This window comes from Onychostruthus taczanowskii, unplaced genomic scaffold (genome assembly GCF_017590055.1).
Source record: "Onychostruthus taczanowskii isolate IOZ18803 unplaced genomic scaffold, ASM1759005v1 scaffold17, whole genome shotgun sequence".
Lineage (NCBI taxonomy): Eukaryota > Metazoa > Chordata > Aves > Passeriformes > Passeridae > Onychostruthus > Onychostruthus taczanowskii.
The window spans coordinates 5,926,314-5,953,869 of NW_024498906.1; the positions used below are offsets into that span (position 1 = coordinate 5,926,314).

Here is a 27,556-nt window from a genome sequence, read left to right on the forward strand (position 1 = left end):
TGTCTGCTGAAGCTGGAATCACCCTGTAAGCAAGAAAAAGCTTTAAATCTGGGTAGCTCAGTAACTTGAATTGCAGGTCAAGTGCTATAGCATGAAGGAAAGAAATAAAGTTAGCAGAACAAAATTAAGGGCAATTCTTTCCAGCCACTATTAGTTTTTTATTTTTTCTGCTTCCTTGTCAGACCAGATGGAAGGATTATGTTCTGGACGACACCTGAGTTAGTCTGACAAAAAGTGCAACCTCTCTGCACAAATCCTGCTCCTCAGTATTTCTCAAGTTTTCTCAAGTATTGCATGTGAGTTAAACTCCCTGTAGTATGTAACAGCAAACCTTTGGTGTGAAGCTATCGATGTTATTACTGTAACTAGAAATGACCATGCTACGACAGCTTAATCTCATATTATGTCAGACAAAGCGATGGCACCCCACACGATCCAAGCTTTCTTTGAATGTTACTTTTAACTTTGCAATTGTTCTGAAATATAAGGAATCTAGATCCATAGTTGCATCTATAAAAGTGCATCCTCAAGCTCAAAGCCCCTCTGTTTCAGTCTGCCTCCAGGCTTTTGGCATTCTCTGTGGGTGAATTCTCAGCCATATGAAGTTTGCAGTATCAGATGAGCTTCTTGGTTGCTCAAATTTCCTAGAGGTAGAGCACTTCCCTTAGCTTTCCAAGGGTTTGTGCTCCCAATGAAAATTATGAATCAATATTCCAGTGTATACATTTCACTCTTGTTTATTCTACAAAAAGTTCAATGGAGGTGCAAGCCATATACATTTCACCATATAGAAATATAAAAAATCTGTTTTTCATTTTCTTCTTAGTTATCAATATGTGAATTAAAATTAATCTTTATTTAACATTATTCTAGAAGCTTCTGTGTAACACTAGAAGTAGCAAATGCCACAATAGTAAATATATATATCTATCTTTAGTTTATGCTGAGGCGATTACTACAACAGTAAGACAATGCAACTTCCGGAGTGGTGCAAGAATGAAAATCTATTCCACAGCTGAAAACCGCTGCTTTCTTAACTTCTGAAGAAATACAATAAACATTTCCCCATTTCAACCTGCCTTCACAAATCTGAATGTATCTAAAAGACTGTAATAAAATACCCAGTGAGCTCTGGATCAACTGGGGCACTTGAGTGTGCACGGTTGCACAAAAAACCAAAATTACAGCTTTATCTGCAAAACTGTGTCATTCCTGAAACTGAATTAAATCCATATCAAGTTCAATCTCTGTCTTTCAAAAAGCATTTAGTGTACATTCAGAGGGATTGACACGTATTCAGAAACACAGGCTTTTAAATGACAAACTTTGATAAGCATTAGTAGGTCTGCACGAAACCCCTGTTAATTCCATGAAAAACACATACTCCAGGAAGAGTACACAGCACAAAATCCATGACTGCTGGAAATTCCAAGGTTTATCTCATTCTACTCATTTGGGATCAAAACATTCCTTCAGAGAGTGCATCAAAGGAAATAATCATAAAGAAAGAAGGAAATGATCTCATGTGAAACTGAACAAAGAAATAAACAAAAAGAAAAAGTGAGGGAGCGCAGCAGCAGTAGCAGCAGCAGCACACTTCAGCAAAAGTACTCACGCAGAATCTACTGGCCAGAAGTTGATCAGAGTAACAGGACTGCAAGACAAAAAATGAGGAGGTGAAGAGAAAGGCAGAAGAAACTCAGCAGCAAAATAATTACAGAAAGTTTAAAAAAAAAAAAAAGTCACAATAACTAAAAAGCAGAAATCCAACAGACCAACATGAATGGCTGTGAAGAGCAACCAACCAAAAAGTGAGAAAAAAACCTCTAAAATTTAAAAAGAGAAAGAGAAAGAGCGAGAACAAGCTGCGTGCAATTGCCATTAAACAACTGATTAAATGTGTAAAAAACCAAAGGGAACTGGGTTAAATAATTGATTTCTCCATGTGAATCATTACTGCTTTTTTTTTTTTCCATGAAGACATCAGTCATTTAGTAAGACTAAATTTACAGGCTGAGAAAAGAAGAAATCATCTAGGAAGGTCACAAACACCATAGCCTAATTAAAAAAGTAAAACCAAGGAAAGATACCCATTTGGAAGAAAATAAAAATTTAATGAATGTATCATTAACCTCCAAATTGTGCATCAAACTCAGAAGTTTGTAAGACTGAAGACTGCCAGTAAGACTGTATTTTTATTTTTTTTCGCTAACTGAAGCTGAAGTTCCTGTATAAGGACAGGTGAAAGCAGATAAAGGCAATGGCAACTGGAAGCCCAGCTTGTGTTTTCCTGCCAGGTGAGGTAAACAGAAATGAAAGACATAAAGAGGCTTTATGCATTTAGGAAGTGAAAGGAGTTGGCACCAGCTGGGGAGCTGAAATAGTGTACCAAATGAATTGCTACTTAAGATACTTCAGAGCTACTCACGTTTCCATGTTGTCTCCCTCCAAGACAGTCTGCACAGGCAGGTAGCCCATTCGTGGGTGCTTTGCAAAATATCTTTTTGTTCGAAATTTGTTTTTTAGTACCTTGGCAAAGTCACGGACGTCTTCTCCTGAAGTTGTCTGAAAGCCACAAATCACAATGAAATCATCTTTCATGACGTTGTCACCATTTTTCAATTGCCTCTTCCTTTGCTGGGTCATTTGGAAGAGCTGTGATCACACCAAGCAGAGCTGCCAGCACCTTGAGCCCCAGAACTGCAAATTTTATTTGTCTATCACTGTCACCTTACAATGCACTACACAAACACTGCTAGTGGAGAGGAAGGAGGGAAAGAGAAGAAGTTTTAAAACCGCCTGACAGGCTCATGCCTCACCTCAGGTGATCTCAAGAGGACAAGCAATAATCAGACAATAATTTGTCATTTCCTCACCTGGCTGTGGGGCGGTCTCTCTGCCTACTTTTGGTTCAGCACTAAAATGGCTGTAGTGCAGGACACACAGCCAGTCTGTGTGTCCAGCTGGGTGCTTCACTGCCTGGATCCCAACTCTTGCAACATGCTTAACATCTCCATCTCATGGACTTGTCAATCTTTGAAAGTCTCTAGGTACCTTTTCTTTCTAGTTTTCCTCCTCGGCCTTCTGTGCCATTAATATTTTGTTCTAAGGGAAACAAAAAGCAGGTGAGAGCTGCTTAAAGCTCTCAGGTTAGTTATTTCTTCCTGCACCTGTTCAATCTGAAACTAGCAGGGATTTAAGATCAATACTCTGAGGGGAGCACAATTTGCATGAAGTTTTCTACTCCCTTGCCTGCAGCAGGCTTCCCTTGCTGGTGTAGAGACCAGCAGAGGAGAACAACATAGATTTAGAAAGACCAGAAAGAGTCAGGAAGAGTTTCAAGGATGTCTGCTGTGAAGATGCAAGACTTATTGAGAGCCTGACGAAGAATCAGGCAATTTTCTGATGAATTTTAATGTAAGACTTCAATTACTTCAGTCAGGCTGCACTCCCTTCTCTGAACCTTGCAGAAACACTAAACCCTGAAGTACTGATCTTTTACAGTAAATTAAGTTCCTCCTGACCCACATAACAATATTGCTTCTCCAATCTATCTAATTTAAAGGAAAGAAATCAGAGAAAAGTTAATATTTCTGACATTTTTATTGAGTTCTGTGCCTTCTGCATAGAGGGGAAGGATGTGCTGGAACCTATCAGTTAAGCCAACCTTCACAGAGCTGCTCAAAGACAGATTTTTAAAAGGTAGAAAATTAAGGATGCCTTGAAAAAATATCTGCAAAAAGTGTGAAAGTATTAACAGAAAAGGCAAATATTATTCCTGTACTTATGACACCTGTGAGCGTCATGTAAAGCTGGAAAAATTTTGGCTCCCTTTCTGGTCAGTCTGCTCTGGCAGGAAAATTCAGTGTAAGCAAAAACTGGCAGAGAAGTGACACAGCAAAACCTATGAGCCAGTATAAGCATCTGCATTTTCATAAACTGAGATAACATTTGGTAATATTAAGTATCCTTTCCTTAATCAGAAGTAAAGGCTTTTGGGGAAGGGAGGGATGAAGTGTGCCCAGACCACCCAGAGGACTCCAGAAAGGAGATTTATTGAGGTGGCTCCCTGCCCATGCCCCCGGAGGAGGGAATTCCCTCTGCTGAATTCCATCTGCACTGCCTGCCAGGAGAGCTCTTAACCAGTTTGTCATCAAAAGAGCACAGAGAGCACATCTGCTGGAAACACAGAAAAACTTTTAATATTTAATCTTGGTATAAATAGATTAAGCACAGCTTTCTATCCTGTTGTTCACCTGTGCCATTTATAACCATTTATTAATGCCCTGTCTACTTCTGATGTTGAGAACACTTTCTATTGCATTTGACTGTAATTGGGATTAAGTGTTTTGAGGTATTAGAAATGAAACATGCATTGCTTCAGCCTTCCTGGGACTGTTCTCCCCCCTCTCTCCCCTGAACCTTCTACAGGACAACCAATCATTAACATGCACAGAAACATCCCAGTCTATCTGGTACCACAAGAATCCCAAGAAGAAAATATATCTTTTAGTGACAACCAAAAGCATCAGGCACCTCTCATACAATCCAACTGACATTTAAAAAATGCTCAAGGAGCAAAAGAGAGGAAAAGAAAATGTGATTATTACATGGACAAGATGATAAACTGAGGCTATTTTCAGCCAAACCTTCTGATTTACTCCAGAGATCTTTTATTACATATGATTTTCAGAGTAAAATCATCCAGACCAAAATTCCCAGAAGTACTGGTGTATGAGGAAGAAACAGTGGAGTTTCAGCATCCCAGCTCTCTTAAGTCAAAGCAACATATAGGCAGATGGGTTGAGCATGTTCCAAAACTATCCTGAAACCAAGCTATTTAAATAGAAATAGTTCTTTTTATTCACATAGGAATAGCTTTTACACCAGCTGACTGTCCCCAGTTTGATTTAAGAAAGTTCCTTGCCAAACCTCCTCCCCAGACCTCAGCCCTGAGTGGAAGCCCTGAATGTAGACAGGTCTATCAGTTTGCCACACTTCCTTCCAAAGAGGTGTTTTTTATGTTTGTGTGTCACTGTTCATTAAACCCTAACAGAAAAATCATCCTGAATTTACATCTCAGTCTATAAGTTGTCTTCTGTGCTTTGTTTGAAAACTCTTTAAAAGTCCTATCTCTTTGAAAAATAAATTGAGATGTGTTGCTTTCAGGAATAATTGTAGCAATTTTTCTGTCTAAATGAAAAGCAAGCAACTGCCTTGCCCTTATTCTGACTCAACCTTTTTCAAGAAAGGGAACATTATCACATCCCTCAGGTATTTAGCACGAGTTCTCAAAACTCCCCTAAGCAGAATTAAAGACTGCAGTGCTTAAAAATTTCTTGATACTAAGAGAAAGATATTATCAAAGAAGGCATCACATGTCTTGTGTCTGCCAAAATGCATTTTAAGGTGAGAGATTAGTGTGGAGGAAGACTGATAAATGTTCTGCCACCTGCATACTCTTTTTCATTCATTTAGAAAACAATTACAAACTAGACATAGCTTCAGTGGATGTTCAGTCCCCCAGTACTTGAGTAAATTTTTTGTAATAGCAGCAACACAAAAAAGCGTGGGGCTTGCTGTGTGTCACATTCACTTCCCCCTCCACCCCAGCTAATCCTCCTCTAATTCAGCTGGCTGCTTGTGCAGCCAGACACGGCACATTAGCACGGGTTGCTGGAGTTCAGGGAAAAATCCACTGGCTGTGAATGGTTCTTTATTCTGATCCAGCAGGCTGGACGTGGTGGCAGGTTTTCTGTTCACCACCACGTTCACCTCTTAGTAATCTGTATTTTCAGGGACAACACAAACCTGGCTGGATGCAGCACTGCAATGAGTTGCTGCAGGCTGGGGGTGCACCTCGCAATCCCTTTTTATTTCTCTTTCCTCAAAACACATCAAAAGGGTAAGAAAATGGTTGGAAGATACTGGTTTGTATCACTCACAAATCTCCCATGTTGTTTCTTAGCTAGAATAAGAGTGGCAAAGTGCAAAGCAAAGCTGCAGTCCATCCAGGAAGGAGGGGTTCAGCCACAGGTAGAAAAATGGCTCGCAGGGAGTCAGTCTCTCACTCCCTCACCCTGCCTATCACTCAGATCACGAGATTCTGCTCTAGGAATGCCTGCAATGGAGAAGTCTGTTCAGACCTGCCCAGGCAGCGCCAGCGATTCCCTCTGACTGGTGCAGCAGCTCAGGCAAATCGCCCTTCCAGCAACCTCAGCCCCTGGGGGACAGCGCTGAAAACCACAGCCAACCAACACCGACAAAGAGCCAGCAAATGGGCACGGCTGCCACTGCAGAGATTCCCAGGAAACCCTGCCATTGAAGGGTAAAAGTGGATAGATAATGCAAGTAATGATCTGTAAGTTAAAACTAACAAAATTCTGGGCTTGTTTTACTGTAATATTTTAGAGGCACAATTTTTTTTCTCTCTTTTTTAGGTCTCTGAGAAAAGCTGAGAGTCTTTGCTTCATTTTGGCCATGTCTTTTTGCTTGGATGAAGATTTAAAGATTGTTCACATAATTTTATGAGGCTAGACCAAGTATGATTTTGATGCTTTGTTTTCACCATTTATGACAACCAGCAGATGAAAGCCTAGGAATAATCCTATTTCACCAGGAAATGCTGATGAGAGTGCACTGCTTCAAGACCAACACAAGCAATAGCAAAGGCAGCTGAAATCTCAGTTGTGCTACGTGGTTGAAGTTTAACTTGGGAGCACCTCTAACTGATGCCCCTTTGCACTGGTCCTGAGAGGCCAAAAAGGAGCACACTGAGAGAGAAATGCAAAATTTTCCTTACTAGCTAGTCAGGTATGAAATAAACATTTATGCAAAACCAATCCTTTTGGGAGCTGTGAAAGAAGGGTGAAGTCCCTCACCACACCATCACTGCAGCACTCTGTACTGAACGGCCTGGCTTCCCCTCTTCAGAAATGAGATCTGCCTTGCAACCATGAGAACTTCCCGGCATTTTATATCATCAAGTGACCAGACAATAAAAAGGCACCATGTGAAGAATAGTGAAGAATTTAAAAATGCGACCATAGTGTTGAGAAACCATAGTGGGAGAAAGCAAGTGAAGGGGCAACTTGATGAGGAAAAGCAGAAAAACCACACACTTATACAGAGAAAACCTTGGGACCCAAGATATGAATGAGTATTTGCAGAAATCATGTGCTTCCAGGAGAATCCATAAAGTGAGCTATAGCACTGAACATGGAATAAGTCATCAGCACACAACAATACATTATGACACAGAACTGTGCAAACAATGAACTTCAGTTTAGTTCAAACCATTGGAGCATCCTTGACTAAGCAACAAAATTGCTGGCATTTATAGTATATATAATGAGATTTAATAATGGAGGAGGGAAGAAAAGCAGTCCTAATGCTTCATTACCTTGCACACAGAAAAGTAAGTTTTTACTTTCTAGTAAGAAGGGACAGTAAGAGTCAATAAAACAGCAACTTACTGGTGTGCAGTATTCCACCATAGGATAGTGCATTTTGTGACCTTTAGCAACACGGCCAGAGAAGAAGCAACTTTGGCAGATGTCATAGTTAAAGTGCTTTAAACTTCTGTACCTAAAAGAGGATAAAAAAAAAATCACAGCTTCAGAGCTTTGTATGTGACTGCTTCATATCAGCCCATCAAGTTTGCTGTGTTAGTAAATTCTCTTCTGTGACATGTCACATGGTGTACAATGCCCAGCAATGCTCCTCTGCCCTGAGGGACACGTACTGCTGCCTCAGATGTTTGTCATAGATCTCAATCTTCAAGAAAATTTCTAATACTGGGCAACAATGAAGATTTCTACACATTCACTCACCTTTAGCATATGAAAGACACTTTTTATTTCTATAACACTAACTTCAGATCTTTTGCTCTTCATCATGATTCCTAAAATAGAATGTCCTCTGAGAGGAAAATTCAAGAAAATTTCCTCTCAGTAAGTCACTCTGGCAACCCCCTCATGTCCTTCCTAGCACCTCTATAAAAACAATTTTCCTGCAGAGCATTCCATCCATGCAAAACTCCAAATGCACTTTTGGGCCATTATTTAATCTCATCAGCTCTATGAGGCAGCTAACTGTAGTATCTGCTGTGCTGAAGTGGTTGAAAGAGCCACAGGCATAAGGGTTGTCTTGTTCCAAATACACGAAGCAGCTCAGCCACAACGACCTCAAAAGAACATTGTTTAACATGAACTGGGTGCACAGTATTAGCTTTCTAAAAGCCTTCCAATACAGTATCTTTTTGTCAAGTATGTACACAGGGTTTCAATGACTTGCAAAGACAGAGAAAAAAAATCTGTGACAGACAGATTCTACTATCATGATAATAGATTTGTTATATAAATTTAAGAGACAGATGAGATCAGTCAAGTAAAATTAGACACAAACACAGAGCTCCAGTGTCTGCTCCCTGAGTTCTTGGTGCTTACAACAGAGTATCCATTCACTTGCCATCCTTTGATATTTCCAAGGGCTGCACTTTTCAATTCCACCTACTTGTCTTTGGCTGGTTTGTACAAAACTATGCAAGTAATACAGTAGTTCATAAACTGCATCTGGGAATTGGAAAATGAGACTTTGTGGATGTGCTGAATTACTCACATCCAATCCATAGCTCTTCCTCAGTAATATGTATCACTTCCCAGTTCAGATATTAATGGGGAATAAAAAGCAAAAGAAAAATAATTTAGACTATTACAGCAACAGCATCAGATTCAAAACAAAGCAATAAATACCTTCTAAATGTCCCCCATTTCCCACTGCCTGTGAAATTGTAGCAGAAAGCACTGCCCCACTACATGCATAAAAGCTACATTCATCTGCTCCCAGGTTAGAGGAAAATGATGGCTTTTTTTGTGTAGCTCTGCTTGCTGCTGTTATCTATCTGGGTTTTAGACACAAAATTACAGAAAGCTCTTTGTAAACAACACGATAACATAGAAGGAGAAATGCCAATGGAAAAAGAAGACTGTGTGTAAAAAGGGCAGAAACCATACAAAGCAGCTATTGCGAAGCAAAGTGATAAAACAAGTCTAGGCATAATTGAAAGTGAGTATTTACTTAGCCCTTAAGTGGCTTCTCAACAGGAACACCAACACACAGCCATTTTACAACACAGTGACTTATTCATTGCCATAGTAACCACGGTGTCAATCCAGATGTTTAAATAGACCAGCAACATTTCCCCCACTCCAGGTTAATGTTCCACCAACATTCTTTAGCAGAGAAATGCACATGTAGCTTCTACATGCCTGAGAATTTTCAAGGCACTTCCTTGCTTTATGCTATGACAGAAGGCAATTCATTAGGATCCAATTCAGAAAATGTAACTGCATAGGACACACTGAATATAAGGCAAATTGTGTTAGTTGTGCAATCCAACAACACTTTTGTTGAGGCATGGAAAGACTGGGACACAGAGAAAGTGCCATATTTGAACTGGGAGATGACTATTGTCCTGTTCAAGTCTCACAGCACTGTACCCAATCTAGGTGCTACTGTCCCTCATGTCCCCATCACAATTATTTTTTCCAAGAACAAAATGCCTATAAAATGAAGCTCCTGATTTGCCTGGAATCAGGCAGAGCTCTTGATCCACTAAGCAGAATCAAACGTGGTTGAAAGGGAGAGAGTCTGTACCTGAATCCAATAATGGGGCACTCCTTACAGATGTTGCACTTGGCTTGGTGCTTGGCAGTCTCAGCAGCAGCCACCCTGTGCAGGACAGGCAACCACACCATGGACTGTGGCTCCAGCCTCATCCAGTCCAGGAAAAGGGCTGCTTCAATCTCTGGTTTGTTGTTGGCCTGAAACACAAAGGGAAAAATGACAGGGGCTGAGCACAACTGATCTAACTAACAGTTCAAGTTGTTCCTGTCAACTCGGTATCTCTTCCAGGAATATATCTCCAGCTTTTCCCCCAGTCCAACTACTCATAAAAAAAATAAAATAAAAATAAAAAATCCCCAGGATCCTGCCTTCAAGCTGGGAACTGAAAACCATTATTAATATTTCAAATCTCTCTTTCTCTTATTCTCTCTATTATGATAGACAGCACTACCATGTACTTTGTCACAGGGAAAATCATCCACTTACAGGATCACCTTTGATGCCTGATCTCACATTCTCTGTCTCTCTTATCTGAGACCGTATAGCACTGCTTCTCACCTATTTTAAAAACTGTTATCCAAGCCCTAAAAATTGCATGTCTTTTGATCAAAATTCCTTCCTCCTTAAGATCTTTCATTATCACACTTACCTTTCTTCATAATGCACACATAAGGAAATAATTCAAATCTCTCTCAAGCCTGTTGTTGAACATGTAAACCTCTTTCTCCCTAAATGCCTCAAACCACCTCTTCTTTAAACTTTCCATCACTGACTGCAAACACAATACAGTTCTGTCCCACAAAACAACATTCTCAGATTCCATTACATCCCACACTCATCTTTTTGCCTATAGCAGAAGAGCCAATGAACACTTCAGCAAACATTCACTGACAAATGAGCAAACCCATTCCTCTGCTGCCTTCCCATCCCAGCCCATCCCCATCCCCACCCCCTTCCCATCCCCTTCCCATCCCATCCCATCCCATCCCATCCCCTCCCATCCCATCCCATCCCCTCCCCTCCCATCCCAATCAGTGTGACATTTCAAGTAACTCTTCCATGGTAACTTCAAGGCAGCTAAGTCACAGAGCCAAATCCCAATGTGCTAGGCACCATGCACGCCCGAAAAAATGATATATCATCCCTACCCAGAGCACCCACAGTATGGAAAAAGAAAATAAAGAGACAAAACCTACAAAGAAAGAGGGGACAGTAGTGATGGCTGTGCATGGGGAGAGGTCACACTGTATCAGCAGGCTGGACACTGCAAAGAACAGCGCAGAACAAAGGCAAGGAGCATCAAAAGGGATTTAAAGGAAAACAGTGGAATGATGGAGTCAGTGTTTACAGGAAACAGCCCTCCATCGTGCAGGGTGCCACAAAGCCTGCACAAAACTGTTACCTGAGAACCTGGGAGATGGTTTCAGTGCTGAAAGTGAGGTGACAGATCAGGTAGAAACCTCAAAAGGTTCTGGTGGGGAGGGTGGGAGAAGGGAGGAATGTGACCATACAGGGAACAGCCCAAGTGATGAAGAGGGATCGTGCTGCTTCTCTAAACCACCACTACCATGCTAATTCCAGTTCCTCAAGACATTTCCTTCCATGCTTCCCACAGCAACAGCATATTTATGGTCTGAATATATTTAAATCCTCTGCTTTCTTTTTCTCTATGCTTTCAAATACAGCTCTCAGTGGGCCAGTCTTTTATATTTTAAACTTCACAAGGCTGACTGTCTTCCTTTGTGGTTCCAAACCTATTTGAAGCACTTAAATAAATAATAAGCATTAATGTATCATGTACATGGACCAAGATGAATAGGGGATTGAGTGCTGAGGATTTTTATACTTGCTCTCAGTTACTTGTCCAGTTTCTCATGAAATTTGAGTTTAGTATAATCTAGCTAAAACCTTATTGAACTAAAAATGCTAGCAATGACTTTCAAGAAAAAAATATCCCTACTGATCTGCTGGAGAGCTACAGGGAAAACCAATTAGCTGTAGTTTTGTTTTTTGTTTTCTTTTAAATCTACCACTGTTTATAACCTTGACAAACAAATCAACTGATCAATATTTGAAGGCTAAGAAGAATGCAGTTTCCCAGACAGAATCCCACAAAAAAGATGCAAAATACAAGACCTGTAATATGCCCTGAATAATGAACTGCATTAAAATTGACTTAAAATGCTGTTGCAATACTTTAGTTAATCAGAAACAAAGATTCTTGGTCAGAGCTTCCTTCTTAAGGTGCTCGTTTGGGAAACCATCCAACAACTCCTATCACTACACTTGGGATCCATACACATGTACTTCTAGTATAGTCAAAAATATCCTTTTTTGGATGTTTGGGATAAAAACATCAAATGAGAACATATCTACAGTTATTCAGATAAAGTCTTTCACAATTTGATATTCATGAAAGGATTATATTAAATGGAATACATGCCAAAACACTTCTGAAGTATTCTGCATTAAACTTCTGCATCAAAAACTCTGTTTTTTCACATAGCTGCAGAATTTAGGAAGTCCCCCCAAAATAAAAAGAGAAAATCAAAAGCACAATAAAGTCCAGTCAACACTGGCAAGAGGATTTGCTCAGAACACTGACACATCAGTGCATCAGTGAATTCAGTCAAATCAAATTAATTTTGGAGCTCCTAAGTGCAAGGCATGCTTCTAAAATATGACCATCTATATTTTCAGCTGGAAGTCAGGGCAACAAAAGGGCAAGGGAGAGGCTTTCTGTGACTCACTCAGGGATCCAGCTTCAGCCAGCAACTACACTGGCAAACCATAACCCTGCCTAGCAGACTACACTTTCTATACAGAGGTCCTCTAAGACTTGAAAAGAAAAAAAATTAACATGATCTCTTTAATATACCATTCCTAATAGAAAAACATGAGGTGTACGGAAATGCTGCAGTGCAATCTGCAGTCAGAATAAGAATGAGCCGCTCAAAGCGCTGCTCTCCACTTGTAGCTGCTTTAAATTTGCAGGGAAAATGCTGCAGCAATGAAAGACTTTCTGTAACACCCTAGATCTATTTTAATTTTGCAGTCACTGTCAATTGCCAGCAGTCCCAATAGCTGCCTAGACAGAGCTCCGGATGGCGGCTGTACAAAACCTGTGCTCAGAGAGATTAGGTGCATTAAAATGTATCAGAACTGGTTCTGAATTATATTACATGAAGATTTAAAGCCACGTGGGGAAAAGCTGGTCAGGGTCAGACACTATAGGACATACAGTTCTCGACTGTCTCCTGAGCTGCTATTACAATTTTTTAAATAATCTCTAAATCCAGTAAGGCAGCAGCTGAAGATTTTACATACGGGAAAAAGGCTGAATTCATACAGTTCATATCTGAAGCAACAAGATCAAGCTGTAAAGAATATTAATGGTTCTTCTCTTGAACACATTTCTGTGCAACTCACAATTTTTATGGTAATAACAGAGTGAATCATAAAGTAAAATTCATTAAGGTCTTTCCAGCTTACAAGTAACAATTTGTTATGGAGGACATTCAAATTCATTATGTTCCAGACATCTGTTTTTCAGTATTTATTCTGCAGAAACAATGGGAAAATAGGAAGTTGGGTGGTGCTAGCATCTTTATGCAATACTTGGGAGATGAGTTTTTTGTTCTTCCCTCTCTCTTCCTCTAGCTAGTAGCTGAAAAAATATCCTATGCTATATTAACTTTGTCTGTCCATAATGGGAAATATGCTACAAAATACAGTTGGGATTTTACATGAACAATGTGGTATGCTTTTAGACTGAGTCAAATAATACAGCAGAAATTTCTGATAACACTTCTGATTAGCTATATTCTGCTTATGTGCAGTGTAGGAAATTGACTGGAAATAAATTAACATTGTTAATTGAATGGTGTTTTTCACCCCGGGTGCAAAGCTTTACATTGGCAAATACTGTTTTGAAAAAACTACACTGAGGGATGGGATTCTTATGACTTGTTAAAGTCTAAAAATGCAGAGCAGTCAGTTGCTGTCTCCCCTGTCAGACCTAACCCTGGTCACCCTTGTCTTCCCCTCCCTACATTACACTTGATTGCAATGACAGTCAATGTTTTTAGTGTTGTGGCAAAGAATAATAAAATAAAATAACAAGAATCCAGAAGAGAATTAGTGTAGTTTTGTATCACCCACACTCAAACAGCATCTTCCTGATCCCCACCCCTTAAACCATTTTAGAATAGCTTTTGATAGCAGTTCACTTGTAGGACTCTTCAACACTGCCTCCAAAGTCAGGCACAGGTTCACAAAATCCTGCTGAAATAAAACCAGAATTGCTGTTTTATGACATTTACAGCACAGCAGCTTGAGGAAGGATTTGCTAGTTCCCTTTGGCCAGCTCTCTGTTGTCAGAGCCAGGAGCAGAAGAAATATCCTATGAATAGAAACAAGGGCTGCCTGAATCTGTTAAAAGAGATTGAGTCCCTCAGCAGTAACACTGCACTTGTAAATTATTTTCATATAGACTTGTATATATAACTATATATAGTTATTTGTACATAGTACTGGTATATCCTAACTGCTCAAAAATAAAAGCAATAAATAATGCCTCGAGAAACAACTGTCCAACCAATTCAAATCACAGCATTTATAGACAAAGTCAAGTTCAGGGTCCTGGCCCAGGATTTGTAACACCCAAATGCCACCTAAAAAGGACTAACAGCTCTATTTTGGATTTTGGATTTGCCTGAGTAAATACACCAGATTTGGACACACTTCCATGGTTTTAGAAAGTGGACTGATCTTGTCTTACCATTGATCAAGTACAAATCTAGTAAAGAAGACTATACAATACAGAATATTAAAATACTTTGCTTCATCAAAGTGAAGCCAAACAAGGTTTAAAATACATGTATGAGTTAACCACACATATTTTACTGCTCCTTAGCTTCATCTGTTCTAGTTTTTAACATGAAGTACTCTAATTCAAGTATATTCTTCAAAGAAAGCATCCCTAAAGAATTTTATAACCAAGAACCAACTGTCCAATATTTTACTGAGAAATGGTGAGGGACATTTTCATCTGAGCTGCACTCTGCTCTCTCATCACATTTCTTCAAAGTCTCAATGTCACAGTAACTCATCCAAGGCAGCAATGTGAATTCCTAGGTCCTGTTTACACTATATGAGGAAAGCATATTAATAATTTTCCACTGTGATTAGAACTGTGTGTCCTTCACTCCATATCATTTCCCTATCCTGTTTACTTAAAAAACATACCCATCACAGAACTGAAAGTCCTTTCACACTGCAGCAACACTGAATTCACTCAATTTTTCATGGATCTATAGATTGCTTTGATGCATTCTGAGCTTAAGCAGAACTATACAGTCTTCAAGTGGTCACTGAATTAAGCTCTTTGCTCTCTAAACTTAAAAGCATTTTTTGTTTAAAATATCAAGGCAGAAATTACACACCCCTGCCCCAAATAGGAAAGATGCGTCCCATGATATCCTTCTCGTCCCAAGAACTTCTACCAGCACCTTCCTGCAAATGAAGAAAACTACAGAAAGCACAAGTCAGTGCTGGGGGAGGGAGAAGTAGCAGGAGTACTGGAGCAGCAGCCTCAGGAGAAGGGGACCCAATTCTCAGAAGCAGAGGTCTGCAGCAGGCAAGGCTGCTGCCAACAGCAGGGCTGGGCTCCTCCCTGCCCAAACCTCATTCCCAAGGACTAACCCTTCAAAAAGCAGGAGAGATTTCCCCTGTTATCTCTGGGAACTGTAAACATCCCCTTTTTTTCTGCTGCTGTGCAGACAGACAAGGCCGTTGCCAGGGCACCTAACCTAAGGGAGCTGGGATAACCACTTCTGAGGCACACAATTGTTGCGATTCTGACATGACTGCAATTATATTGCTGGCTTATCATCACCAGAAAGGAAGAAAAAAGGGAAGAAAAAAAAAAGCAAAACTAAAGGAAAAGTATTCCTCAATGTGGGCGTACAAAGAAAGACTTAAATTAGTTTCCATGCAGTAATGTAAACTATGAACCCCTACAATATTCTTCAAAACTGAATTATCTCGCTCCAGGAACAGGAGGCTGCTGGGAGCAGCCTGGCTGTCCAGCTTTTCCAGCCTCCCTGTTACCTGGGCTGCTCCGTGTTCCTCCCACCAGCATTTCTGTGCTTGTCCCCCAGCCTGTGGATCCTGGTGCCCACCATCCTACACTGAAAGGATGTCTCAGTGCTCCTCTTCTCCCTTTCTCATGGGAAGTTCTTATCTCTTTCCCCATCTCCATTCCTGGCTGCTCCTTTCCTTCATGCCTCATTCAACCCACATTGTTTCCTTCATCACTATTATTCTTACTGCTGTTCTTACTGTCATTCCCTAAGAGCCATCCTTATTTTCCACTCCTTAATTCCTTCTCCTCTGCCTTCATTAGGGCTTTCTCTATGTTTGGATTTCTGCTCCTCTCCCTAGGGCTCCATCCCACCTATCCTCTATCTCCCCTCCTCATCTCAGCCTCCCTCCCCCTTTCTGTCCCTCCTAGAAGATCGTCTGTTCTGCTGCAGCCCAGATTGGAAACCAACCTGCACTCTGAGAGTTAAAATGAAGCTTCATCTGGAGGAAAAGAGAGGATGACATTCCTCCTATTGCAGGTATGAAAAATATCTACTTTTCTGTGCAGGTAAGAGAAGGGAACTTCAGGTTCTGATGCTCTGATTTCTGAGCATGCCAAAGGTTGTGTCCAGCTGTGCTTGGGCTGTTCCTAGAAATGCCAGCAGCTGGATGTGGTACAACATTCAGCCTGCTGGCATGTCTTCATTTATAATGATGATGTTGCTAACTCATTTTGTTCAAATAAACAGTTACCACAAAATCACAGAATCGCAGAATAAGCTGAGTTGGAAGGAACTCAAAAGAATCACTGAGTCCAACTCCCAAACCTGCACAGGATCATCTCCATGAGTCTTCCTAGTTAAAAAAAAATGGGTTTGGTGTGTTTCATCCCTGTGATTTTATATTGTTTATTCCTTGTGTAAACACACAGAATGGCAGCCCTCTTGAAAAAAAACTATGGTTTTGCCAGATTCTGAGGTCACTTTCCTTATCAGTTTATCAATGGTGTTCTAAAGCGCTGTTGACATTCCCTTGGGAAAACGACAGAATCTGGTGAGTCCTAATTCCTGAGGAAGGTCACATTGGTGACCTTGGTCACAAGGTACAAAATTTTTACCATGGATTTGCTGCACAATCATTTTGTGTTGGTGTCGCTTGAAAGCCCAACATGGAAGTCAAGGCTTGAAAGCAGCAGCAGGCTCTAACACAGCTATCAACATTACTGTGCACACTTTATGAGCATGGGTTATTCACCCAGGACATAGTCCTGTAAAACAGTCATTCTGAAATGGCATCAAATACCGATTAGACTTATAAAAGGTCATGACATGAATGACAGAAACAGTAAAATGTAAATCCTGTAAAATGAATCTGTTAAAAGAAATGTAAAAAATACAGAAAGTAAATGTCCCATCAGAACTGAAGTTTGTGGTGATTTTAGAATTAGATTCTTTTTGAAGTCATTGTGTGTATGCAGTCTACTTCCAAGCATTAATATTCATTGAAAACACTTGCTGTGTTTTGCTTACTACAGAACTGAAACTACTACATAATGAAACTTGAGCAGCAGGCAAAAAAGCAAACAACTCCCCCCTTCCCCAGGCAAACAAAAAAATCCCTCAGGGACAGTGAGGAGATGGGAAAAGAGCTTTCTTCCATTGTAATGTAGAACATGTATTTAGAGTTAATCACAGACCATACATTACCTCCCCTCCTCTACCTTTTCACTAAGCAGCTGTCTTCATCTTGTGCATTCTGCTGGTAGTTATGATAAGGATGAATAATTCCCTTAACTCTCTTCCTCCTCAGATTAAATAATTTACAAGTTTGAAAAAGAGCCTCTAGTTTGCTGTGTATTCTTCAACAGACAGGACAAGAATTCTTTCAGTACTCTTTAAAAGAAAACTGGTATTATCCATTCAAGGACTGGAAGGAGCTCATCGAGCACTCCTCGCCCCTAGACAGCACTGCAGGCAGTCGCCTATCGCTCCCCTGGGCACCTGGCTGTCACTGGTATGTACATGCCCAAAATTCAGATAAACCACTGCTCTTCACCTACACAGCAGCAATAAACAGTCATCTACTGCTGGGCAATAGAAACCTGTAAAACCAGGAGCTGCTGCAACAAAGACTTACACTCTTTGCAGGCTTCAGTTTCAACAGAAACCCCAACGACAATTATCTGCTGTCTGAGCTAATTCAAATACACCTTGTCAAAGGCCACTACCATCACGCGACCCATAGTACCCTAATCCTCATCCCAGGTTTTCACCCTCCTCAGAAGTACAGTGAGTTGAAGACAAAATACCAATCGGAAAATTCAGAGCCAGCAAAACACGAACTTACAAACTGGAAGCAGCTCCTGACGCTTGGCTCGATGTTGCTGCCCCCGAAGGAGGCCACCTCCCCCAGCTGCCGGGGAATCTGGATGGAGTCGTGCAGCAGCAGCCCCAGCCGGCGCTGGTCACAGAAGCCAGTGGAACTTGCCACTTGTTTGAACAGGTCTGCAGGAAGGAGAAGGACACCAGAGGTCAAGCATCACCGCCAGGATGTGGCAAGCAGCCCAGATTTGCGTCCCTTCCAAGGCTCGCAGGTGCGGTCAACAGCCTTGGAGGACACGAGCACAAATATGACTTCCATCTGGCTGCTTCTGTTCCTAAAAACACTGGGGTTTTTCTGTGAAATGTGAGTCTGTGGTAATTTTTAATAGTGTTTCTGGCTTGTGCCTGGGGAGAAAGGCCATTCTAGCACACACCTGTGCCATTACTGGTAATAGAGGCAGACTTGATAACATAGCTAACTAAACAGCAGGATCTTCAAGCCACAATACAGATGTCTAAAAAATAATGTTTAACAGTAAAATAATTTCATACAGCATAGAGCACCTTTTCAAGTCTTAGCAATCAACATATAACTCAGAGAATCCATTTCTCTTCCAGATGAGTTAAAAGGATAACCAACAGCCCCCTAACTTTGATATATGATGAGCTTTTAATTCAAGAGAATTTCTTGAAAATTAAATAAAAATTATAATATGGCAGAACTTGCCATCCATCAGAAATTTTAATATCATATTAATTTTTCACTTCCGAAACGAAATGTCACTTGATTTTCTCTTATTGCATCATTCTAGAAAAGAATCCTTACTGGGCAGAATTATTATCCCTTCATAAGCTCAATTTAATTTGATGGGAATTAATTATACTACGTATATATTGAGGAGGTTATGGAATTCATAATAAAAAAAAGAAACAGTTATCATTAAATAAAATATTTATTTGGCAACATCTCTGTTGACAATACATTACCTGAATAAATTCTCCTTACTTTCTAACAGTTAAAAAAAAAAAAAAAGAGATAGCAAAATAAGACTAGAATAAAATAATTCTCTTTTTTTGGAGTCACTTTAATATTTTACCCAACACCAGGGATACAATTATAAAGGTGCTTCAGCACTGCTCAAGGTAACTTTCCTAGCACTGCTTAGACACCTGTTTTCTTCCAAAGGAATAAAGGAACAGATAGAGAAAGGCTTATTTTTTAATTACATGAATTTCACTCTTGCAAAGTCTAGTTTTATAATGAATAATTCTGGGATGAATGCTTCCATCACTTCTGCAAGCCGCAAGACTTGTGCTCTAACAAAACCAACTCTGATGCACAAATGAGACAAAAAATTGTAAGGGGTGCAACTCATTGCATACTTGCAGCAATACTAATGGCAACTACACTACAACTTCAGCATGTAGCAAAGCCACACCACAGCACGACAGACACAATTCCTTCCTCTCCCACAGCTATTCAGCTTTCAATTTCCCCGTCATTAAAACATGAAATGTCCTTAGCAGGATTATAGGACACTTAATAGGTTATGCATTACTGTGCACACACACTGCAGGAGAATCTAGAATATGAATAAATGTTTACCTTTATAACTTTGATAATATTAGATGAAATATCATTTTGAAAAATATCTGTACTGATTTTCTTAAAAAGATTTTCTGAATACTTTTTCTTAACACCCACATGAAACATCTAGCAATTTAAACTGTGACATTCATTGTGATTGCCCTAAAATCTGATCCAATTATACACTGTTATGCACAGACCCTGCTGTTGGTACTCTCTGTTTTCTCTTTAGAGTTCTTCAGCTTGCATTAGTAAAAAGTAAAATGATAAGAATTGATGAAGAACTGCTACGGTCTTGGGTCAACCCCTAAAGGTTGGATTTTCAGTGGTATTTTTAAGTGCTTGAATGAGAAATACCAGTTAATTCAACAAGAAAGTTACTTTTGAGAACCATGTTTACCAGTAGCTCTTTTCTGGATCCTAGTCTCATTAGTGAACTGACTTATTAGTCACGAAAAACTAAGATTGCAAGTGGAATTTTTTCAAGTATTTCCTCTCTTAAAATATGCAAAATTTGCCCACCTTTAGTATTTACTTATTTATTAAAATGTATTTATTTAAAGGTAGCAACTATATTTAAACACAATGTACATATTAAGGCTGACCACAATGTTGGAATAATTGAAAAAAGTTAATATATTTGAAAATAGTGTAATGCAAGTGTCCTGTAAACATGCATTTTTTTGTGTAAAGGTGGCTGAACCAGTCATTTCCAAACGGGTTCTTGTGCCTTAGGGAGGGTTCAAGACAATCCATCAGGGTGCAGTAAAGAAATACTTTTTGTACACATAATAAATTCAGTTGAAAGTTTCAAAATAGTGTTTATTTAATCTCTTTATCACATCTCTCTTAACTTTCTTCTTTTGGTATGCTTTATAATGTAGACAATATATTAGTACAGCAGTACATGTACATAATTTATAAACAGATCTACATCTACTGGAGGTGCATGGTCATAATTTTTTCTGCTGGGAGTGGTGTGATCAAAAATGTTTGGGAACTGCAGTGCTAAATTACCTAAAACTACAGGGAACAAATAACTTAAAAGTACAAGGTGAAACAACACACTTTGCATCTGCAATATCTAAAATAATGTTTCTGTATGCTATTTAAATGTTTATTCAATAAAAAACCAGGAGGAATAAAACAGGAACACAAACATAAGGTAAACCCAGAATAATTACATCGACTTACATCTGTATTTATCTTCCAGGTGTGCTTTACAAAGGGATACGACACCAGTTTTGAAAGATAAGACACGGATCCTTCCTGTTCGACCCCTAATGGAAAAGAAACATTGGCTGATAATAAAATCCATTTGTGTCATAATTTATTTACTATAACCAAGTTCACTGCAGTACTGTAGACTTCATAAATTAAATCTCACAGACAACACTCAAGCTGGATGGTTATTAGTTAAGCTAGAAAAGTAAAACATTGCTGTGGCTTCACAGGCATAGCTGAACTGCAGTGCGCTGTTGTATCAATTCTACATGAAATGGTCTCAATCAGAAATAACTACTCATATCCTTTTTTATAAAAAAAGTGAGTAAAGGCTCTTTACATCATGCTTCCTTGAACAGGCTTCTCTATGAACTGCTGCTGAGTGATTCTCAGAGGAGATGAGGTCCCTGACAGAACAGAGAACAGCAAAGTAGTTCTTTTTCCAAAGACAATATAGCTTTACTTCCACCAGAAATCCAATGTAGCCGTCGTTTTTAGAAAGTCTTCACTTACAGTCTGTCAGCCATGCCCTGACTTGCCTGAAAAAGCAACAGGAAGCCAAGTACGAGAAAGCAGCCTCTGCCAGAAGTGTGCAGCGACAGAGACACTTGTAATATGTTCAGGTGAAAGATAAAGCCTGCCTAGAAATCATGGCAAGGCAGGCAGGCTGTACAGTTATGCCATTAACACCTTGGTGTGCTTTCTCAGCTCCTCCTGGCAGAGCTCAAACCTCTCCTGCCAAGGGGCTGGGACACACCAACCAGCCCCTGCTGCCTGTCAGTCTCCTCCTCACGCTCACTCCTGCCTTGTAACGTGCCCACGCTACTACTTCTGCTTTCTAAGGTGACAGCGAGAACAACATCCTCCTCTGAGCTGCAGGTGACGCAGTGACAAACCTTCACATCTTCTCTCAGTCATCTGCTTTAACTCAATTTACTTCCAGTTGCTGGCTTCCCCCCCAGACTTTTGTTTCTGATAGCATTTCAAATATGTATCTTCTATTGCAAACGAAGACGTACACAGAACAGGAAGCTAATGCCTAAACCAAACACTTCTGAAGCAGAGACTTATCAGCAGTTTTGAAGCGTCACCAGTGACGCCCCACTGGCAATAAGATAAATCATGTAGAGGCAGGCCATGGTCACGCATCAGGCTGCACCACAGGTAAAGATGCATGTGGTCTTTTTAATCCTCTGAAAGAGCTGAGGAGCCAGCAGTGCTCATTTACCCACACATCTCCCCTGCAAACCCTATAAAAGGTACAGACAGAAACCTGTGCACAAAGCCAAATTTAGAATTTGCAGCTTTTTATTAAAGAATCTTGCGTTTTTCATCATGAATAAGAAGCATTTGTAGTTTACCTATGCTTTCCACACTCTGGTCCTCTCACTCCTCTCCCTCAATTTTTTTCCAAATTAATTATCATCTGTGCCCTGAGAAACTCCTCCTGATGAATACCAGACTCATGCAAATTATACAAGAGAAGAATATAGAATAATGATTGCTCTGCAAGGCAATTAAATTGAAACTTGTACGAATCATGAGTTGTTCAGTTCACTCTCCTCTCCTCCCAAGTCAAACCAATAATTTAGCAAGCTACTGCAAATGAGCATGAGTGACTGATCAATTAAAACAAATCCGAAATGTGCTGGATTTGCAGAGCTGTACCCATAATTAGATCAGTCATTGACTGTGAATTTGATTAATATCTTTACAAATGACAGTTTTCAATTATAAGAAAAGTAAAGATGCAGTACATTTAATTAAACGTCTCTGGTAGCACTGTGCACTTTAGTTGATCTCTGCCTATTAAGTTTACAATGAAAACTAAACACATGTAACCCCAAGGTCACCTCTCTTACCAGTGTAATTTAAACCTGAATTTGGGTAAAATAGCTACAAGCTTTCCTCACACATAAAACACCTCTGTGTTCCATTGTGCCCTGCAATATGCAGCTCCTCAGCACACCTAGGGATTGCCTGGAGGCAGATAATTATAATTTCTAATGTTGTACTTGCAGCACAGTGAAAAGATAAAGAAAGCTAGACTGGACATGTCTACTGCACATGCCACATCCAAACTGGACAGTTCAGCTTAGGAGCAGCCTGTGGAATGACCTTTAGTTCCCTCTCTGCCTCTTACGCAACTGATACAGATTATTATCCCTAACACATGTTTTGTTTTCACTAACTGGGAGTCTTCATTTATATGTTATTTATGGTTCATGGTAACTAAGAAGTGGATCACTGTTCTGTGAAAGCCAAAGCAGATTAAACAAATAAAACCTGCGTCTTGAATTAATATAGCCCCATTCCCTAGTACTGGTAAACTAAAAGAAATATAGTGTAATCTGGGTAATCCACAGGATGCTGCAGCTGCTGCAGGGGATTTCACAAAAAACTGACTTATTGGAGGTGATCCTTCAGGAAGACATGATCTGTACAGATCTGTACATTTTTTTTGCAGGTGATCACTGAAGCTTCACTGCTGTGACAAAGGGTGGATGGAAGAACAAGGTTATGGCCCTATAACAACAGTATGGTTCAAAATGCCAATGGAAATACAGTAATTGTCCCATGACCTTCCAATTCTACAGGTAAATGTCTATTCTGCCATAGAAACGAGCCTGGAAGTGGCTGATAAAAACCTCAAAGTTTATCTGCCTGGAAGTGGCTGATAAAAACCTCAAAAAAACACAACTGACTTTTTGAAAATTAAATTAACCAAATACAAATATAACGGCTTATTCTAAAATGAGCTTACAAACATATGCTGGAATTTGCTTATGCATCATGAGCAGTATCACTAACCCACTTAAAAGGAATACCCATAGATCTTCTTCGGGTATATTTAGTCTGTTGTGCCTATACTGATGGGTACATTTTTTAAAATTAAATTTCAAATTAAATGTTACTCAAATCTTCTTACAGCCAAGGGTTGTAAGCACTTTAGACAAGAGATGACCCTCTTCCATCTTTGAAAAAGAATGACAGATTGAAAGCTATAGAAAACTGACATATTTGAAAAGGTTTAACATCCAGAGGAACAGACAGGCAAGAGTTTATACAGTGTTCATTCTGTTGCTTCTTGATAATTCTCTTGAATTTCTTTAGCAAAATAAATTAAGTTGCCATGTAAAGTCAGGACCTACTGTGGACAGACATGCAATCACAGAATTGGTCTGAACACAAAAATCTGCTTAAAAAGTTGTTTTCTAGCTCTCTCATTACCTATCTTAGTAAATCCAGGATTGTAAGCCTAACCAAGGGCTGTATTGATTCAGCTAAATGCAGCCATTAAACCATTAGGTTTATTAAGCTTTCACTTCAACTACCCTTTTTTTCAGCTCCAAGCCACCCATGCTATAGTGAGGCAAAGAGCTTAATACACCTTCCCCATCCCCTTGTGCTACTGGGAAAGCTTCTGGAGCTTTCCCATGTCCTGAGCCCCAGATACATACGTGTCATAGACATTCAGAAGCCAGTTGAGGCACATGTCCACGCAGAGGGGGACGTTGACCAGGTTATTGTGCTCTTGCTCCAGTCGATCATAAATGGTGGTCAGGCAGTTAATGATCTGCAGAATATCCATTGGCTGGTCGTTCTGTTTGAGGTTGTGCTGGTCCAAGGCATCACAGGCAGCAGAGAGACTCAGGAGATCCACTGTTGAAATAAAACAAATACACAATCATAAAGACAGAAGAGAAACAGTGGTTGCATTACTCACATCCAAAAAGTAAATAGAGCACTGTACCTGGCTTATGTGCCTGGCCAGAGGATGTAAAATGTCCTTTGAAAGTCACATGCAAGACTGGTTTCAAGACTCCCACAGATGCACTGTTATTTAGCTGTGGCCTTAGAGACCAGTGTTTATCTGTTTCATTTTTAGCTGTAAAGTACTTATTATGCTCTTGGGTCCTATGGAAATATTACACAAATTGCTGTGCAAGTAAGAACTATGTATTTCATGCTTTATGTTCCTACAGATAGACAGGCTAATATTTGATTACTGCACCCACCAAATGTGCTCTCACCATAGCACAGGTCATCAGCTTTCCTGAGATGCACTGCCCATTTCTTATAGAAGTCGAGCAATCTTAACCAAACCAAACTCCACAAGGAATATGCAAAAAAATCAGAGCTGAACTGTGTAACCTCTCTGTTACTTTTCCTCTAGTGAGGACAGTGAAGAGAAGGTTCTGGAAACACTAAATGTCCTGTTTCAATATTTATTAATTAAATTAATCCATTTTTAATTCTGAATAGTATTTATAATTATAAATATCTCTATGGCATTATAGAGTAAGACATGTTTAAACTTATTAGTCAACATGCAACAGAGATTTTTGTCACAGACATTTAAAAAATTGATTTTTATTCCAATTTAAGTCAGTTGAATTTTGAAAGGCAGATATCCAGGGCAAAACTGAACTTCCCTTTCTCAGCTCTTAACCTCTACAAACTAACATCACCAAGCAGCATCACACTTAGGGCACACAAAATTATGGGATGTTGGTTTACAAAGTAAGGCAGCAATAATAACAAAGGAAATCAGAAAGATGAGATGCTTGATGACGATCTTCCAGCTGCCACAGGAAAACACTTCATAACTCCTTGCAGTGAATTTCCAGGGTGTGAGCAATGGGGATGTTGAAGCCCAGATGCTGTTAATCCTGCTCATACCATGAGCAGTCACACAGTGCAGCACGATGTAGTATGACCCAACGCAGTAGCATCTGGTCCAAAATGAACTGCCCAAAATCATCCAGGAAATTCTTCCAAAACTGGAAAATGAACTGACTCAATTGCAAGACCAGTTTTTCTCTCACTGGAATAAAAAATGTGCTTTCTTGAGTTCTGGTAAGCAGCATCTCTTCATAATGTCAAAAAAACCCAACATAATGAGCAGAGGCTAAATGCAGAATGCCATACAGGAATTTTTTAAGAACTTGATTCTGTTTAAAGTCCCATCTGGCAAATTCACACTTGAGTATCCTATTTTACCCAGGATGAAACTGCCCCTTTGATGTCCTAGTGGGAGAGGAGAAATACTTTAGCTGCCCACAGGGCTGGTTCGCAATGCTGCTTGGACAGTACGCTGGGATTTCGTAATTGCCAAAAGAATTTCAAGAGTATAATTCCATTGGAAATCAATAGGAACTTACTTCTGCTACTAAACCCCTTAAGCACTTCTGAAAATTTCATCCTCTGGGCCTAACATACCTAGTGCTAGAGTGAATAAGGAAACTTTGGAATGCTATCCTTATTATTACACCAAGAAATTTAGCTTTGACTCCATGATTTTGTGCAGAGTTTTAGCTTTTTTTTACATTAGCATATAGACATTTATTAAAATAAAGTATTTTGGAATATTATGTTTAACCTACCAGCATAAAAAATATAGCTATGCTAAAGTCAGTGTTATATCCTGCAAAAGCACCAGATCTGTTCCTGAGCATCTCAGAAAAATGTTTTTCTTCTTCTAAGAATTCATTAGTCAAATTGAAAATAGAGCACAGCCCTCACAACACCTATAACTGAGCTTTAGGCTGAACTTTCAGTTCCTTTGAGACTACGAATCAACGGTAATTAAATGAAGCCCTCAGGCGTCTGAGTGGCAGCATAATTATATATGCAGCTACTGCTAAACACGGGTCATTCCACTTTGTGAAAGCTCTTGCCGTTAATAAACAGCATATTCTGAAAAGCCTTTCAGCCCACTCTTCATCAACCTCCTGTCCTATCCCGAAGTTTGTAACACACAATTATCTCCTAACAAGCAAAAAGCGCTTGCCAACACGTTCTGCTTTAGGGAATCTCTTTTTCTGGGAAAAAGGAAGGCTCTGGTCTTCATCACATAAAGATCCTCCTTCATCTTTCCCACCAAAACTTAAGAAATGTGTGTGGGGGGTCCTCTCCCAGAACACAGAACTGCATATTTATTTCCTAAAAGCAGATATGGAGGTCCTGTGAATGATGAACTTGCACAAGACAAGCTCCAGAGATATGTATGTGAGATGTGTATTGAAGAGCTGAGTATTTGGCACCATGCAGTGATTTGAAAAGCTTTACTTGATATAAACCACACCATTTTATGCTTTGCAGGTCTTGTGGATTCTTTGCCACTCTTTTACACTCTTCTATTTAAAATTCCAAAACTGACTCCAAAATCTATGTGAGCAGTGGCTTCTAGCTTACTTTGAAGCCTAAGTCACTTATATAAATATTTCTTTGGCCTCAAAGGCAAGAGAGATAAGATTAGGATGTTTTTAACTAGACACTGCCAGATTGCAGGAAAAGTATAAAAGACAACATGGAATAAGTAACCAGTTGAAGGTCAGAAGTGACAATTAACAGGCAGGAGAAAGTGCACTCTAGAGGTCCCAAACTGAACTTAGGGAAAACTCAACATATGGCTGGTAATAAAAAGTATAAACGGTCCTCCCAGAATGCAAGATCATCTCCTCTGTAGCTTGCTGCAAAAAAGACCCCTAGCAGAAGTTCTTGAATATTTTATTTTGCTGCATTTCCAAGAAAAGTTTGTGAATACATCTCATTTTATTGATATCACGATATCCTGATGTGGTTTGCACTTGAAGATCAGATCTTTAAAAGTAACAAAACAAGAAAGTCATCATGCTTTGGTGTGATTATCAAAGAAATACATAAATTTAAAAAAAAACTTGGTGCAATAGTTACATCTGGCATGCTC

General features: G+C 39.7%; 1 protein-coding gene across 12 annotated transcripts in view; it reads right to left on the minus strand.

Annotated features, from left to right (window-relative positions):
- The window catches only part of DMD (dystrophin), a 1,147,932-nt gene that overhangs the window by 33,357 nt on the left and 1,087,019 nt on the right, over positions 1–27,556 (minus strand). For 9 of the 12 annotated variants that reach the window (XM_041399749.1, XM_041399750.1, XM_041399752.1 and 6 more), the window contains 7 exons: positions 24,306–24,507; positions 20,815–20,900; positions 18,058–18,215; positions 9,658–9,824; positions 7,476–7,587; positions 2,429–2,565; positions 1,616–1,654 (listed from right to left, as the gene is read on the minus strand). In XM_041399749.1, the coding sequence (XP_041255683.1) occupies positions 1,616–1,654; positions 2,429–2,565; positions 7,476–7,587; positions 9,658–9,824; positions 18,058–18,215; positions 20,815–20,900; positions 24,306–24,507 (901 nt within the window). The remainder of the gene's footprint in view (positions 1–1,615; positions 1,655–2,428; positions 2,566–7,475; positions 7,588–9,657; positions 9,825–18,057; positions 18,216–20,814; positions 20,901–24,305; positions 24,508–27,556) is intronic. The other 3 variants (XM_041399747.1, XM_041399755.1, XM_041399757.1) reach the window with 1 other exon arrangement.